The 15,097-nt window shown below is 45.4% G+C and overlaps 1 protein-coding gene across 2 annotated transcripts in view; it reads left to right on the top strand.

The window, feature by feature from the left end:
- The first annotated feature begins 234 nt into the window (after positions 1 to 234).
- The window catches only part of Lrmda (leucine rich melanocyte differentiation associated), a 1,025,541-nt gene continuing 1,010,678 nt past the window's right edge, over positions 235 to 15,097 (top strand). The window contains exons 1-2 of one of the 2 annotated variants that reach the window (XM_028879788.2): positions 235 to 441; positions 7,837 to 7,937. In XM_028879788.2, coding sequence (XP_028735621.1) covers positions 412 to 441; positions 7,837 to 7,937 — 131 coding nt within the window. In that variant the 5' untranslated portion in view covers positions 235 to 411. The remainder of the gene's footprint in view (positions 442 to 7,836; positions 7,938 to 15,097) is intronic. The other variant, XM_028879789.2, reaches the window with a different exon arrangement.

Below are 15,097 nucleotides of genomic sequence, written 5' to 3'. Positions count from 1 at the left end.
CTGATGATGGCATGCCCACGATGGAGACCCCCTTCACCCCGAAGCCTGAGTCTGATGAATGCAATAAAGTTCTGGGCATCGGGTTCTAGAGGGGCCCTTCTTGGGGTGCAGGGGCCCGGGGATGGGGGAGAACCGGGCAGGAACAGCGCAGGGGAGAGGAGTAGTCGCTAGGGGTCCCCATGTTAGGTGCAGCGCAGCGGGCCACCTGTTGCGAGCTGCCTGGCGGCCGAGGTTCACGTGCACCCGGGTCGGTCCAGCCAAGCAAGCCGCGGTAGCACAGCTGCGCGCACTTCTCGGTGGCGGCCCGGCGCCTAGGGCTTCCGCCGGTCAGCTGACTACCCAGTGCGGAACTGCACCGGCCGCCAGTGCAGCCAGTGCTCAGTGCAGCCCGCCCGCCGTGTCCCCGCCACCATGGCTGGGCTCGTGGTCAGTGGAACTCAAGTAAGTCGGTCTGAGCCAGCCCCATCCAGTCCCGGTGCCCAGTTGGGGATGGGGGGGGGGACTGCGGGGGGGTCCAGTTCTCCAAGGCTTAAGGTGGGCTCTCTTTTCCTGGGAAGTGGCTGTGTGCAGGTGATGCGTGCCAAGTGCCCACACTTGCTCTAGGTTGAAGAGGTCAGACCCTTCTTTTGATCCTGGCACACTCCCTGCTGGTTTGGTAAGCAGCCCAGAGCCCTGCCTTCCTCTGTTCCACACACTTGGGGACTAACTTCTCCATGAGACCCAGTACTGGTGGCTCGTATTTTTCAGGGTCCACCAAAAGTGTTTCAGTTTCTTCTTTCACAATCCGGGTTTTAAAAGAAGTTTTGTTGTGCAAGAAAATGCTTTTTAATAGGCAACCGTTTAGCCGTTGATACTACAAGTGTACTGTAAATCAAGTGGATGGATACATTCCCATGCAGGAAGGGGGCCCCTGACAGCAAAGTACACAGGGTCACCAAATGAAAGCCACAATGAAAGTTACAATGTGTCCTCCGAGTGCTGGCTGGAGCTCTGCTACCAGAGTGACCTTCTTTCCCAAGGCTGGTGGAGGCCCAGGGCCCTCTACAGTTTTACTTGGTTTCTGGTTTCTTGTAGAGGTGTGTCACTAGGGCATGACAACACCAGATGGTAGACATCTGGCCTTACCTGCTTTCAGCCCTGGAGTGAGGTCTCCAGGTTTGGAGTGACCCTCATGAGGCGGAGCAGGGGCCCTGTCTCTGCTGATAAAAGGTTTCTCTTTTGCTTCCCTTCTCCCTCCTGAAGCCAGCTCTCTTACTTTGCAAAGTTCTTCTCCACCCTGGGGAAACAGTTGTGAGATGCTAAAGTTCTCCCTTATGATTAGGGAATTGTACTTCCTTAGAGGCCTAAGGATTTCACACATGGGGAACACAAGGAATGCCAGCTGTGTGCACCCCACCAAATGACTGTATCCCCCCTTTCAGGAGTCTGGTACCTTCATCAACATTTATTGAGTGACTACTGTGTGCCAGGCACCCTTCTGGCATTGATGGAAATGAGCCGTGTTACCGGCTCTCTGCTGCCTCTATTGACAGTGTTGTCTCCTAGGATTGCTGGCCCTGCCTGGAGCCTCAGACAGGCACAAGTCCAGAGTTCAGGAGTGAGTGCGCCAAAGTGCTGTCAGCCTGTGCTCAGTGGCTAAAAAGTGGATCTTTTTCTAAGCAAGGGGAAGGGGGCTTCTGGGAGTGAGTTTGATGGCTTAGAAAGAGGTGTGTGTGTGTGTGTGTGTGTGTGTAGGGGGCCTGCCCCTGCATGTGTCTGCCTAAGAAGCAGGGTCCCCTCATGCATGCTGTGGTCTCCGCATTTACAGTCCCAGCATTCTCTATGTGTGGTTTTTTCCAAGTTCCTGAAGAACTTGACAGTGAGGTCGAAGCTTCCCTAGACTTCCTTTTTCTTATCTCGTCCTTCTCAAGACTTGATGTTTCCTGCGCCCCTAACGGAGCCTGCTGCACAGGACTCAGGGGCATCGGCTGACTTGTGGGCGAGACATTTTGAGCCCCGCCCAGTATTTCAAAATAAACTACTGGGAGGAGCTAGAAGAGTGCAGGGGTATCTTTCATATACCCTTTGCATAGTGAATGTGGGTGCCTGACTCTGGGGCTAGAGTATTTGCTAGCATTTGCTCCACAAATTTATAACAGCACCCACTGTGAGACATAGCACCTTGAATGTGCATGAATCTGACAGACAGTTCCTTCTTAACAACAACAATAACAACAACAACAAAAACCCACCGATCCAACAGGGTGCAGTATAATGTTTCAATACATGTATATAGTGTGTAGTGATCAAAAAAATGGGATTGGTATATCTATTATAGTAAATACCATTTCCTTGCTTGTGCTAGGGATTGTCAGACCTTTCTGCTGGCTGTTTTGAAACACACAATGCACAATGGTTATTACCCGTTGCTACTGTGTGTTATAGAACATTAGAAGATATTCCTTTTAGCATCCGTGTCTCTTGTCAGTTAACACTTCAATAAACCTCCATTCTGTTCTCTTTTTAATTAATTAACAAATAATTATTATTTGTTTTTGTGCTGGGGCTCTAGGCCAGCACTTATGCATGCTAGGCAAGCATGTGACCATTGAGCTACATTTCCAGCCCTAGATTCTTCTTAAAAAAAAAAAACAACTTTAAAAAGGATTTATTTTTACTCGTGTGCATTTGGGTGTCTGTGAGTAGTGTGTGTGGGTGCCCAAGAAAGCCAGGAGAGTGGATCATATATTGTGTTGGTTAGGTTTTTGGCACTTGATATGGGCTGGAGTCATCTGAGAAGAGGAAACCTCAATTGAGAAAATGTCCCCATCAGACTGACCTGTAGGCAAGCCATGGGGTGCAAGCCAATAATTGGAGTTCCTCCTTGATCTCTGCTTCAGTTTCTCTTTCCAGATTCCTCCTGGAGTTCTTGCTTTGCCTTTCCTCAGTGGACTGTGACCTGGAATATGCAATCCAAATAAATCCTTTTCTCCATGAGTTGCTTTTGGTTAGTGGTCTTTAGCACAATAGTATAAAACAGATTAAGACAGACTTCCTGGAGCTGGCCTTGCAGGCAGTTGTGAGTTGCCAGATGTGGGTGCTGGGAACAGAACTTGGGTCCTCTGGAAGTACTCTTTACTTTTTTTTTTTAAGATTTATTTATTTATTATGTATATAGTGTCCTGCCTGCATGTATGTCTGCAGGCCAGAAGAGGGCATCAGATCTTACTACAGATGGTTGTGAGCCACCATGTGGTTACTGGGAATTGAACTCAGGTCCTCTGGATCAGCAGCCAATGCTCTTAACCTCTGAGCCATCTCTCCAGCCTCTACTCTTCACTGCTGAGCCACCGCATCCTGATCCCTCTTAAAGGGGGAAAAAACTTCTGAGAAGCCCAAGGGGTTGATGGTCATTTTCATTATAATGTAACTGAAATATCCACGTATAAAATTGGATGCAACTCTTTCAGTATTTAGAGAATTATACATCCTAAATGAAGGGATGGTTTGAGTGCAAAGGGAAGATTTCAGTAAGGATAAAAACAGTTTATAGAGATGGCAGGTGACATTTGTTTGATGCTGTATTGCTGCTTCTGGGGCCACCATGGGCCAGTGGCTGGCGTGTAAGTGGGAAGGTTGGTGCTGTCCCATCATTTTTCTCTGTAAAATCTTTTTATTCATCATGGGGCTGACCTTGTTTGGCTTCTCTTGGCTTGAACGCTTCATTTGTATTCAGCATTGCATCTTCCTTTTTTCCATTAATGTATGACAGCAACAGGATGTGGCATGGATTCAAGTACAGACATGACCGCAAACTTGAAATTTGGGCGCTGAAATCTTAGGCTCAAGAGATAATGAGGATGACCAATCTTCTCCATGGGGACACTGGCCCGAAACAACAGCTCCTGATTGGGTGACCCTCCACAGCAGAGACAGTGCCTTTCATCTGTCATTTTATCCCTGTTACACAAGTGTGATGGTGATGCTGCTGCCTGATTGGAAAGGCTGTTTTGTGAGGATACAAAAGATGCTAGTCACATGGCTGGCATTTAGTAAATGTTATTGTGCACTGGGCGGTGGTGGCGCACGCCTTTGATTCCAGCATTCGGGAGGCAGAGCCAGGCGGATCTCTGTGAGTTTGAGGCCAGCCTGGGCTACAGAGCGAGATCCAGGACAGGCACCAACATTACACAGAGAAACCCTGTCTCGAAAAACAAAAAACAAACAAACAAACAAAAAAAAGTTACTGTGCTATCATAACTGCTTTTGGTGGGAGTTGGTGACAGTACTTGGATCACTCAGCTGGTAGAGTGCATGTCTGCCTAGCATGCACAGAGCCCTGAGTTTGATGCCCAGCATAAACCTAGCAGAAGGAGCAGAAGGTGAAGGTCATCCTCAGCTACATGGTGAGCTCCAGGCCAGCCTGGGTTACATGCAACTCTCTAAGTGAAGAAAACAAAAGAGGAAACAGGTTCCAGGACATTGTGACTTATCCAAGGAAATAGCTAGTAGATAGCAACACTGTTGCTCAAAAATGGATCCAGAACTTGTTCCCTGAGGCAGAGCTTCTGTGATTGCAAACCTGGGTCCTCATGGACCTGGAGGGTTAATGTGAACTTATAAAACATGTTACAGATTGAGACCAAGCCCTTAGGTTGATTGGGACCTTCTAGTCCCAATCTTTCCTTGGTGTGTGATTTCCACCTCAGCTTAGAAGCAGAACTTACTTTATAGCTCTCAATGCTGCAAAAGGAATAGATCTAATATAGAAAGAGGAAAGACTGAGGATTGACGTGAGATCCCTTTATTATTATTATCATCATATTTAATATCACATATGATATTTATCATATCAGTATGAGTAAAAATTATTTTATTGTGTTATTATTCAGTGGGTAAAAGCAATTGCCATTAAGCCTAATTTTCATCCTGGGACCTACATGGTGGAAGGAGAGAACTTCAAGTTGCTTTCTATCTACCATGGGTGTGCCATGGTACACAAGTGTACACACACACACACACACACACACACACACACACACACGAAAGAGAGAGAGAGAGAGAGAAGAGAGAGAGAGAGAGAGAGAGAGAGAGAGAGAGAGAGAGAGAGTAAATAAATACATGTTAAACAATTCGAAATTATTTTGTTGAGGTCATCTTTTAGAGGTGTACAAAACTTGGCTAGGCTATTCAGGCTGGCTTTGAACACACTCAGTTACCCAGGCAACTGCTTTACCTCCCAAGTGCTGGGATTATAGGGGTGTGATGTCACCACCCAGTAGGGTTAGCTATTTTTTTCTATTTCTTCTTCTCCCGCTGTCTCTCTTCCTGGAATGAAGTGACTGAGGGACAGAGACTGGGAAGACAGAAAATATGAGACATTATGTTGTCAGCAGTTTGTCACCATGTGGGAGAAGGGCATGAACAATGGCTTGAGAAAAGGAGGGTTCTGGGGTGCTGTGACATTGCTTTGTAGTTCTGAGACAGTTGGTTATCTGTCATCCATAAGGCTCAGCCCAATATCCCAGGATGTCTGATGACCACCATATTTTCTTCCCTGTTAAGAAACATAGTGCTCTGGAGATCTGTCAGTCATCCCAAGACATCTTTGTCTGTCTGCATAGAAGGTAGGTTTGTCGGAAGACAGGATCAGTGTTATAGCTGCAAAGTGCCACGTTTCTGCCTGGTGTTTGAAGGTAGTATAGTTCAGTAATGTTTTATGTCTGTGTACCTCTTGGTCATCTATGATGCATGCTTTTCTGCCTGTAGCCTGCAATCCTAACAATGGACTCCCCAAACTGGGTGGTTAGAGTAGAGACAAGGGCCCCTGAAAGTCTCAAAAGTTCTAGGATCGAATTTTGGATAGGCCTTTTAATATTTGGAAATACACATGAGATGCTTAAATGATTATATAAATAAGATAAAAATAAAAAGAATGCTGAAGGAGGCAAAAGGCTTACAAAAGCTTTCTGGCTAGTGGGTGCTATGTACGCTGCTGGGGAAAATGCCATCAAGATAGTCTTATCCTGATGTGAACCCAATAATGACCAGAATGGCAAGATACACCCATAGGTACAATGGTGGCATGAACATTATTGGGGTGACCAATCACTGGATGTAAGGCCTGTTCTGCAGGAGGAAACTCAGGTGTGGTACTGTAAATCTGGCCAAGAACCCAAGGTTGGTGAGAACCCAGGGATGCACCCACTACTGTTATTCTGCTAAGTGAACATACTATCAAATGACCCTCTGAATTCATTTCACCATGCCCATAGATTAGTGCAGCTCTCAGATGTCAGGGAATTGTTTTTGTGTGTGTGTAGTTGAAGGTGGTTAATGAAGGAACTCATAGCTGTTCAAAGTGCAGAGAGTCACTGGAGGACTGAAATGGGACAGCCACATCACTCTTCCTCCTTCTCCCTGCCCCCACCATCAGGGACCACCAAGGAAGTGGGTTAGGAAGATTGTAAGAGCTGGAGATGGGGAGGACTGGAGCAAAACAGTGTTCTCTGGATATGACAGGACCATCATAAACTGTGGTTGCCCTCACAAGACCTGGACAAGACCAAGTCATTCAACATTCCATCATGGAGAGGGAAGCTCAGGAGCCAGCATCCTTAACTGAGGAACTATGGACAGTTGATGGCTTCTGGGGGAGGAGGAGTCAATTTTCTTTAAGATGTGGCCCCTGGTAGGTCAACCATCCTCCAGTGTGTTGTTCCACACCTAGGAGTATATGGTCAACACAAATAAGTCAAAATATAAAGTTCTGAGGAGGTGGGAGCTTGGGGGTGAATATGATCAAAATATAATTGCATGAAATTCTCAAAAGATTAATACAAATTTAAAAAGAAGGAAAGAGGGAGGTGGGGAGATAGTTGGTAGTAAAGAGTGTTTGCTGCCCTTGCAGAAGATTGGGGTTCAGTTCTTAGCACCCACATGGAGGCTGATGGCCGTCTGTAACTCCAGTTATAGGGTACTGATACCCTCTTCTGCCTCCTCGGGCTCCAAGGACATATATGATATACACACATGTAGGCAAAATACACACATTAAACAAACACATGTCTTCTTGATGGGAGAACCTCAGCAACTCTGGCTACATGCCACCCTTTACCTTGCCACCAGCTCAGCTGGGAGTATGCTGGGCATTTTACACACAGTGGTCATAGGATGGGATTGATGGTCTGGGGAGATTTCCTTGCCCATCCCTGATTGTTTTAGCACCTTGGGGGTCCAAAGGTGTAGATGTCCAGCCTGTGGCCCGAGGGCTGTGTGCTGCCACTGAGCTGTGAATGCAAGACAACACAAAACCATGGACTTACTTTCAGCGTGATTTTGAGATTCTTTTTTAAATAACTTGATTGTACAGTCAAGTATGAGCTTTATAGATCAGATTTTGTGGCAGCATCAGAAGGTGGGACACTTTCCATTGTGACTTCAGCAGTTGCTCCTGAAGTTGGAGGAAAGGTTGAGGCGTGCTGGGTAGAGGACCAAAGTATTATGGAGTGGTTGGGAGAGAGAGAGAACAGATGGGCAACTGTCACAAAGGTCAGGGTGGATGGCTGACGGTTGTGGTTATCTCCATATGTTCTGACATTGGGTTTCTATTGGGCACCTGCATCTTAGCCAATTTCAACCTAATTTCTATCATGCCACAATATGTCTCCATCATGCTAACTGTGCCAGGAAAGGGGAGCTATTGGCAGGATCCGTAAAATCTTGGGGGAATAGGCACAGTGTAGCCTTTTTGTTTTGAGGAGCCAGCCATTAAAGTTGTGGAAGCAATTGTACGATCTGTGGCTTGGAGTTGTGAGCATCTGGGTAATTTCCATTTCTGTTACATTTACTATACAGGTGTCTTACGTAGGCCAGGACTGCAGAGAAATCCCAGAGCAGCTCGGCAGGGACTGCGGACATTTTGCAAAGAGGCTTGATCTGAGCTTCAACCTGTTGAGGTATGTAACCTTTGAGAGATGCAGGCCAGGTCTGGGCCACCTGGGTCCCTCCAAGACCTTGCGCCGACAGATGCAAGTCACAGGTCCCAGCTCTGTGCAGGGTCTGGAGAGACATGGACCCACATCTGAAAGTCTGGCGCTGCTTCAGGTGACTCGTTGGCTAGCCTTCTAGTAAGTGCAGCCTCAGAGGGTCGGAGTTTTTGAGCATGGTTCACCTCATGACAGCGGGAGGCTCCTCCGCTTTTTCCTTTGTTCTTTCCCTTTCCTGTGGATGCCTATGTTCATGAGTCTGAATCCTTTTGGGGAAGGAATGAGATGGCACCATGAGTCTTTTAGGGGTGTTGAGCTTTGCTTTTTGAGAATGACTGCCCCTCACAAAATGTACTGAATTAGAGATAGGGTGCACATGTGTTTTCAATATTCATGAGGCTGCTGTTTCCAGGGATTATTGTTGACGTGGCGTGGTTGGGAGGGGAGGGGATTTCTAGCAACTCTCTGAGTCTTGGCTCAAGGTAAGTGTGGTCTTGTATGGCGGTCCAGTGGAGGACAGCAGGTAGGCATTTCCTTTCTTCCTGTGACTTATGCTGGTGGGCGGGCTTAGCGGATGAACGTTGGCGACATTTGGACAGTAGGTATTGGTGGGACAGGGAAGCAGCTTTTGCTCCCGAGCTGGCTGCATTTAGCTGTCCTCTAAGTGGTGTTCTTGAGTGTTACCCCGCCCTCTTCTTGGGACCTGAGCATCATTCCAAGACCCAGGTATGTCCCTGCTTTTAGGCCTTAGAATCTTTGTGGGGACACTTTGGAATGATGAATTTGGGGGGAAATGAGTAACACTCAGGGAGCTGGCTCTCAACAGATAGAGGAGAATGATAGTTTCAGTGAGGCCAATACTATCATCTAGTGAGTGCCTAGGAGCCAGCGTGGTCTACACTGAGCGGCATGGTAGAAAAGAGGTGTCTTGAGGGTGGTGTGGAAAATGGGCCTCTGTGTATGCACTCCCTGACTCCTGAGGGCTCTGAGCCGTTGGGCAGATGTGGAAACCCAAGCATGGCAATGTCAGTAGAAAAGGTGGTTAAACATAATTGCTGCCAGGGTGCTTTGTGGTCCCGGTGTCAGAGGGAGGGCAGAGTAGTCAACCTGGAGTGAACTGGGTCTAAGACATCCACACCTTCCATAGCTCCTCTGCCTGGACCCAGTCAAGAGGTCATGTCCTGCCACAGTGTTCTGAGTTTCGCCTGGGTGGGTAGCCTCCAGGGGTCCACGGCCTCGTGGCTTGGGGGGCTGTAGTTGTCTTGGGAATGTCTGGTAGAAACCTAGAGGTGAATCCGAAGAGACTTGGGCCCTGTGAAGGAGGGTGTCAGTGGGCACAGGTCATGGGAAGGAGAACTGTTAAGTCTGAGGAAACAACCATCTTTGTTTGCCTGAGCCCTGCCTACCTGTAGCTGAGAGGATGCTGGTCCTGGAGAGGCGTGGAGAGGCAGGCAGTGAGAAGGAACCCGGCTCTGAGGGGTGAGAATGAGAAATAGTTCTTATAGGAAAGGGTGTGCCCCGGATGTGGGGAAGTTTAGGGATAAGAGGTGTGTAAAGTGGACTTTGAGGGAGAGTAGTGAAGGCTGCCATTTTCCTTTGTGAAGAGGAAAGAGTTGTCTGTGCTATTAAGCTGGCAGAGACCTGTTGGCCGCTCAGGACCCTGATGTTGTCCGTGTCGTACTCTGTGTGAGCTCTGTGCTGGCTGGGGCTGAGCTGGAGCAGGGGAACAGGAAGGAAGGATGAGGCCAAAGACTCGCGGACAGTGTATGTTCAAGAGCTGGTTAAACTGGAGGGAGTTCTGGACCAAAGGGGCGAGAAACTGGTAGCCCATGCGTTGGGTATCTTGGATTCAATCACCTTTGACCCTCGTTACTTACCTAATTGGGGGTGCGTGTGAAGGTGGGTGGCATCGTTTCTCTTGTCTGCCTTGCCTTCAGTCACATAAAAATCTCAGCTGTGTTAGTTACTAAACTGCCTGTTCTTCAAAAGAGAAGATTGAGAGCAGGAGAGTAGAGAGACAGGAGGAATAGGAGGCTGACAGTCCGCATTTAAAGGATGTGGGCGTGTGACAGGAAGGCCGAGTGTGCCAGGTTTCAGGGGCCAGTGCTGGTGAGGTGGCTCACTCAGGAAGGCGCTTGCTTTGCAAGCCTGAGGATCTGACTTGGATCCCCCAAACCGGTGTAAGAAGCCAGGAGTGGCAGTGGGCGCCTGGAATCCCAGCACTGTGCAGGCAGAGGCAGGAGATGTTCGGGACTTGCTGGCAGGCCAGTCTAGATGAATCGGGCAGCTCCAGGTTCAGTGAGCAAGTGTAGGTGTGGGAGGGGTGGGAGGTTGGAGGTGGATCCAGAAGTAACGGGGAGTAGGAGTATGATCTAAATACATCGTATGCATGTATGAAATTCTCAAAGAATTAATAAAAAGATTAATTGAAAAAAATCTAAAGCCCGGGGTTGGGGATTTAGCTCAGTGGTAGAGCGCTTGCCTAGCAAGCGTGAGGCCCTGGGTTCGGTCCTCAGCTCCGTTTAAAAAAAAAAAAAAAAATCTAAAGCCCACAAAGTACCCAAACAAGGCTGGGCATGGTGGCCTGAACCTGTAATAATCCTAGTACGTGGGAGACTGAGGCAGGAGAATTGCAAGTTTGAAGTCTGCCTGGACTACGAAGTAAGTTCAAGGTTACCCTGAGCTACATGGTGAGACCCTGTCTCAAAAACAAAACAAAACAAAAACAACTCCCCCCCCAAAAAAAAAACTCTTAAAAAATCCAAATGAAGTAGTATTATATTAAGTATCCTTTATTCAGTAGAAATTTCTCTATAGACACACCCCCACCCCCACCATGTCCATGGGGTTGTAGAGACCACATTCCCTAGTTGATTGTCCCATGACTCCTTGCTCTGGCATCTCTCAGCTTTGTTGCCTACAATTGTGCTTCTTGTCAGCTTGTTTGGCTCTATTCTGGACACTTCTTTTCTCCAAAGCCAAATACAGTATTATTATGTATTAAAGACATCATGCACACGTGCATGCGTGCGTGCGTGCGTGCGTGCATGTGTGTGTGTGTGTGTGTGCGTGTGTGTGTGTGTGTGTGTGTGTGTGTGTGTGTGTGTGTGTGTTTCAGAGCAATGAAACTTTGGCACTCCCCTATGTTGCAAGATCAGCTGTAATCTGTGTGTTGGGCCACAATTTGCTTTGGGGGGAGGGGTTCTGTTTATTTAATTTTTAATACTAAAAGCCTCCACGTGACACAATATTTCAAAGCATCAAGCATGGAAACAATGGGGCAGAACTCTCCACATCTCTGTCCTTTGGTCTCCCATTTCTGCTCTGCACTCGTCTTAACTATTTCTCAACTTTTGTGCTGAGTTCTCTATCTAGAGATGTTTTATGGAGACACTAATGTTAATTTCCTACTTCTGCCCTAGCTATGCTGAGATACATCTGACATTACACACCATAAGTACATGCAATTTTAGCTGTCAGAGCATGAAAATCCCTCACATATATGCCCAGTGGTTTATCTTTTAGTTGATTCCACATTCAACCAAGATTAACCATGACATTTAGTGATGGTAACATTTATTTATTTGTATATTTGCATGTCTTCTCTTGAGAAAAGTCTATTCAGACTTGTTGCTTATTTTAAGGTAAGGTTACTATTACTATTATTATTGTTATTGAGTTCAGTTCCTTATATATTTTGGATACAAATCTTGCACTATATTTATGCTGTCATGGTTTGCATAAGTGTCCAGTCCCCATCCTTGGGGACTCTACTTCTTAGGGGCACTCTCTCTTGGGAGGCAGTTCATCATTTGGGAGGTGGGACTTAATGGGAGGTCTTAGGCTACTGGGGCTATGAATAGGTTTTCTCTGCTGCACACTTCTGCCATGATGTTACCTTACCATATGCCCCAAAGCAGGAGGACTGTTGACCATGAACTGGAACCTTCAAGGCTTTGAGCTAAAAGAAACCTTTCCTTTTAAGCTGGTTGTCCAGCAGTTTGTTATACTTCTGCAAATATGACTAACAAACAGGGTGTACAATAAAAACAAACAAACATGGTGTACAAATATTGCAGAAGTTATCTTTTCTTCTGATGATTGTTAGTGTGAAAGATTTGTAAAGTTTGATGGAACCTCATTTATCTGGTTTTGCTTTGGTGGTGTACCTTAAAAAAAATCACTGCCAAGAAACAACACCAAGAAACAGTTCCTTGGGTCATTGAGATGGCTTAATTGGGTAAAGTCTCTGGGTACCAGAACTGATGACCTGAGTTTGATCCCCAGGGCCCACATAGTGGAAGGAGAGAGATGACTCCTACAAGTTGCTCTCTGACTTCTATACATGCGTCATAACACATGTGTAACCCCCACCCCAAAGAAACACTTGTACTCTGTTATTCCCCCCTCTAGAAATGTCAGAGCAGCTACACTGTAGTCAAAAGTTTCTCCAGTCCCACCGTCCCTTGGTCCTGTAGCCGCCTATAAAATAATAACTCAGAGGCTTCTACTAATTATGAATTGGAAGGTCTGTGGCTCAAGCTTCTTGCTAGCTAGCTCTTATAACTTGACCCATTTCTATTAATCTGTAAGTTGCCACATGGCCATGGCATTACTGGTCTGCTGGCATCTTGCTGCTTCTTGGCTGGTGGCTGGCATCTCTCCTGTTCTCCTTTTCCCTCTCACTATCTCTCTTGGATTTTCCCACCTGTCTCTATCCTGCCCTGCCATAGGCCAATGCAGCTTTATTTGTCAACCAATCAGAGCAACACATCTTCACAGAGTACAGAAAGACATCCCATAGCACTTTCCCTTCTCTGTCTAATCAAAAATGAAGGTCTTAACCTTAACATAGTAAAGTTATATATAACAAAACAGTTGTCAAGCAAGAATTACAGTTACAATATCTAGTCTATTTGTATTTGGCAAATTTAGAAAATATTCTATCATCATCCTATTTTTGTGAGTCTAAAGTTTTATATCTAATTTATCTTTTATCATGATTAAGGAAAACTATAATTATAACTATCTAGTCTTCAATTCCATCAAAGACCCCAGAAGGATATAATATTACCTAAGTAAACAGGAAGTACATTATAAGGAGCTTCCAAAATTCTGGAAATGACAGAGACAGCTGGCTTCCTGGACAGTCAACGAAAGTTCCTCTGCAACGTTGGGGCATCCATCTTCAGCCTGTAGGCCTAGAGTTTCCCAGTCGCTTCTCCCTGTGTCCTGTAGAATGTCTGGCATTCTCCTCTGCAAAGCAGGAACCTGAAGGACCATTTCGCCTTGTTTTGGCAAAATTCAGTGGTCACCTTCCTATGGGTCCTGTATGTCCAGTTTATACAACATATTATCAAGCAGTCCAGGCAAGAGCTGTTTCTTACTCAAATGTCCAGTTTTGCCAAAAAGAAGATAAACTCCATATGGAGTGTCTTCAATACCCATCTTCCTCTTTGAAGTAAATCAGTGCTACCAGGAGCAGATGTGTCTCACTGTCCAGAAAAGTCTAAGTTTTTAAAACATTCTAAATGCCATATTCTTTGGGTCTTTGAATTGTTTGAAGATTACCTACCTAATTGTAATATATCTTTGTATACCTAAAAACTTAACTAACATGATTATAAGTTTGATTATCATAGATGACTATTAATCTGTATTTCTTAATTATATATTACAATTTTAAATGAGTTGTATAAACACAATACCTTAAACAAGAGCAAAAATATACATACAGTATAACAAAATTAACTTTAAATTTGTATCAATAAACTAAAATCCATAGCAATATAAAATATTTCAAACAAGTTGTTACTCTTTAAAAGTAGATTCAATAATCTACTCTTTTATCCTATCATATCTATATCCTACATTTCTATATCATATCCTCCTTTTTTCTTTTAGAAAGAGATTGACTATGACCAATAACAATTTGTAACCAACCCCTAAAGAAAGACAAACATCCATCATCCATTTTTTTTTGTCTCTTAGTTATCTTTATTATCTCTGTATTCTTTGGAATAGACTTTTTTTTAAAAAATTTTAAATGCTGAATGTCATTTATTGAAGGAGGGAGGAGGTCTTAAATACAGGCTTACAGCACAATGGGAGAACCCCGGAGAGCATAAGTTCTCTACTGATGTTTTACAATCTTACATCTAAGCTGTTAACGCCCATTATTCAGGACACATAGACAAGGAATTTCCCTTTAGCATTCAGGAGGGTGGAACCTGGCAGGGAATGAGCATAGGGAGGATATCAAGGTCAAGGTCCCCAAGCAAGGCAAGTTACCCAAAATGGGGGCCAGGGACTTACAGGTCCCCCTTTTATTAAAAAATGAGTTTCTCACTTGGGTTGCGTGGGACATCAGCAGGTCACCTTACCTGTCATGGAGGCCACATAGGTTCAGGCCACATAGGTTCTCTGTCTTAGGTTGGTGAGTGCCCTCCAGGAATTACCCATCTCTGAATACTCATTATCATACAGGCTCAATCGTGTGTGAGCTGCAGAGTTAACTGCTTCCAAAGATCTCAAAGTGGCACTGGGCTTGCAATCTGTGTGTTCAACACAGAAAAGACCCACAGAGGTCCTATGTCACCCATAGCCAGTAGGCTAAAGGCAACTGAGCCATTCCCTTCCTTAACAAGCCATACTGTACGTTGGAGTCCTTGTAAGATAGTATCCCAAAAGCAACTGGAGCTTGAGTTTATAAATTTACAGTTTTTAAAGCCAATTGAGATGTATATAACTACTGAATTAAATTTATCATGCCTAATAGAATGGAAGATTAACTAACTGTGGTAGCTACTTTTGTTGCCAGGGTCTCCACTGTGCTAGCTGTAGTAAGCAATTATGAAATGGTAATCCCAGAAACAGTAGCAGCAGTGGCCGCCATTGTTATAACAGCAACAGCGGCAGCAGCAATGTCAAATTCTCTTCTCAAGTGTGTGGACCCATCATCCATTTTTTGAGAATGTTGGTGTAGTTTTCTAGGCTACTTCCTGCTGATTGGGGCCACTGGTAGTGTTATGGGGACACAAAGAAAATTTTAGGATTATGGTCACGTCCTGACTGGAATAGTCTGTGAGGCTATATTCTGTGAGCCAGTTGCCTTGAAGCTGTTCTGAATG

Source organism: Peromyscus leucopus, chromosome 9, assembly GCF_004664715.2.
Source record: "Peromyscus leucopus breed LL Stock chromosome 9, UCI_PerLeu_2.1, whole genome shotgun sequence".
NCBI lineage: Eukaryota > Metazoa > Chordata > Mammalia > Rodentia > Cricetidae > Peromyscus > Peromyscus leucopus.
This window is presented reverse-complemented; position numbering and strand designations above follow the sequence as displayed.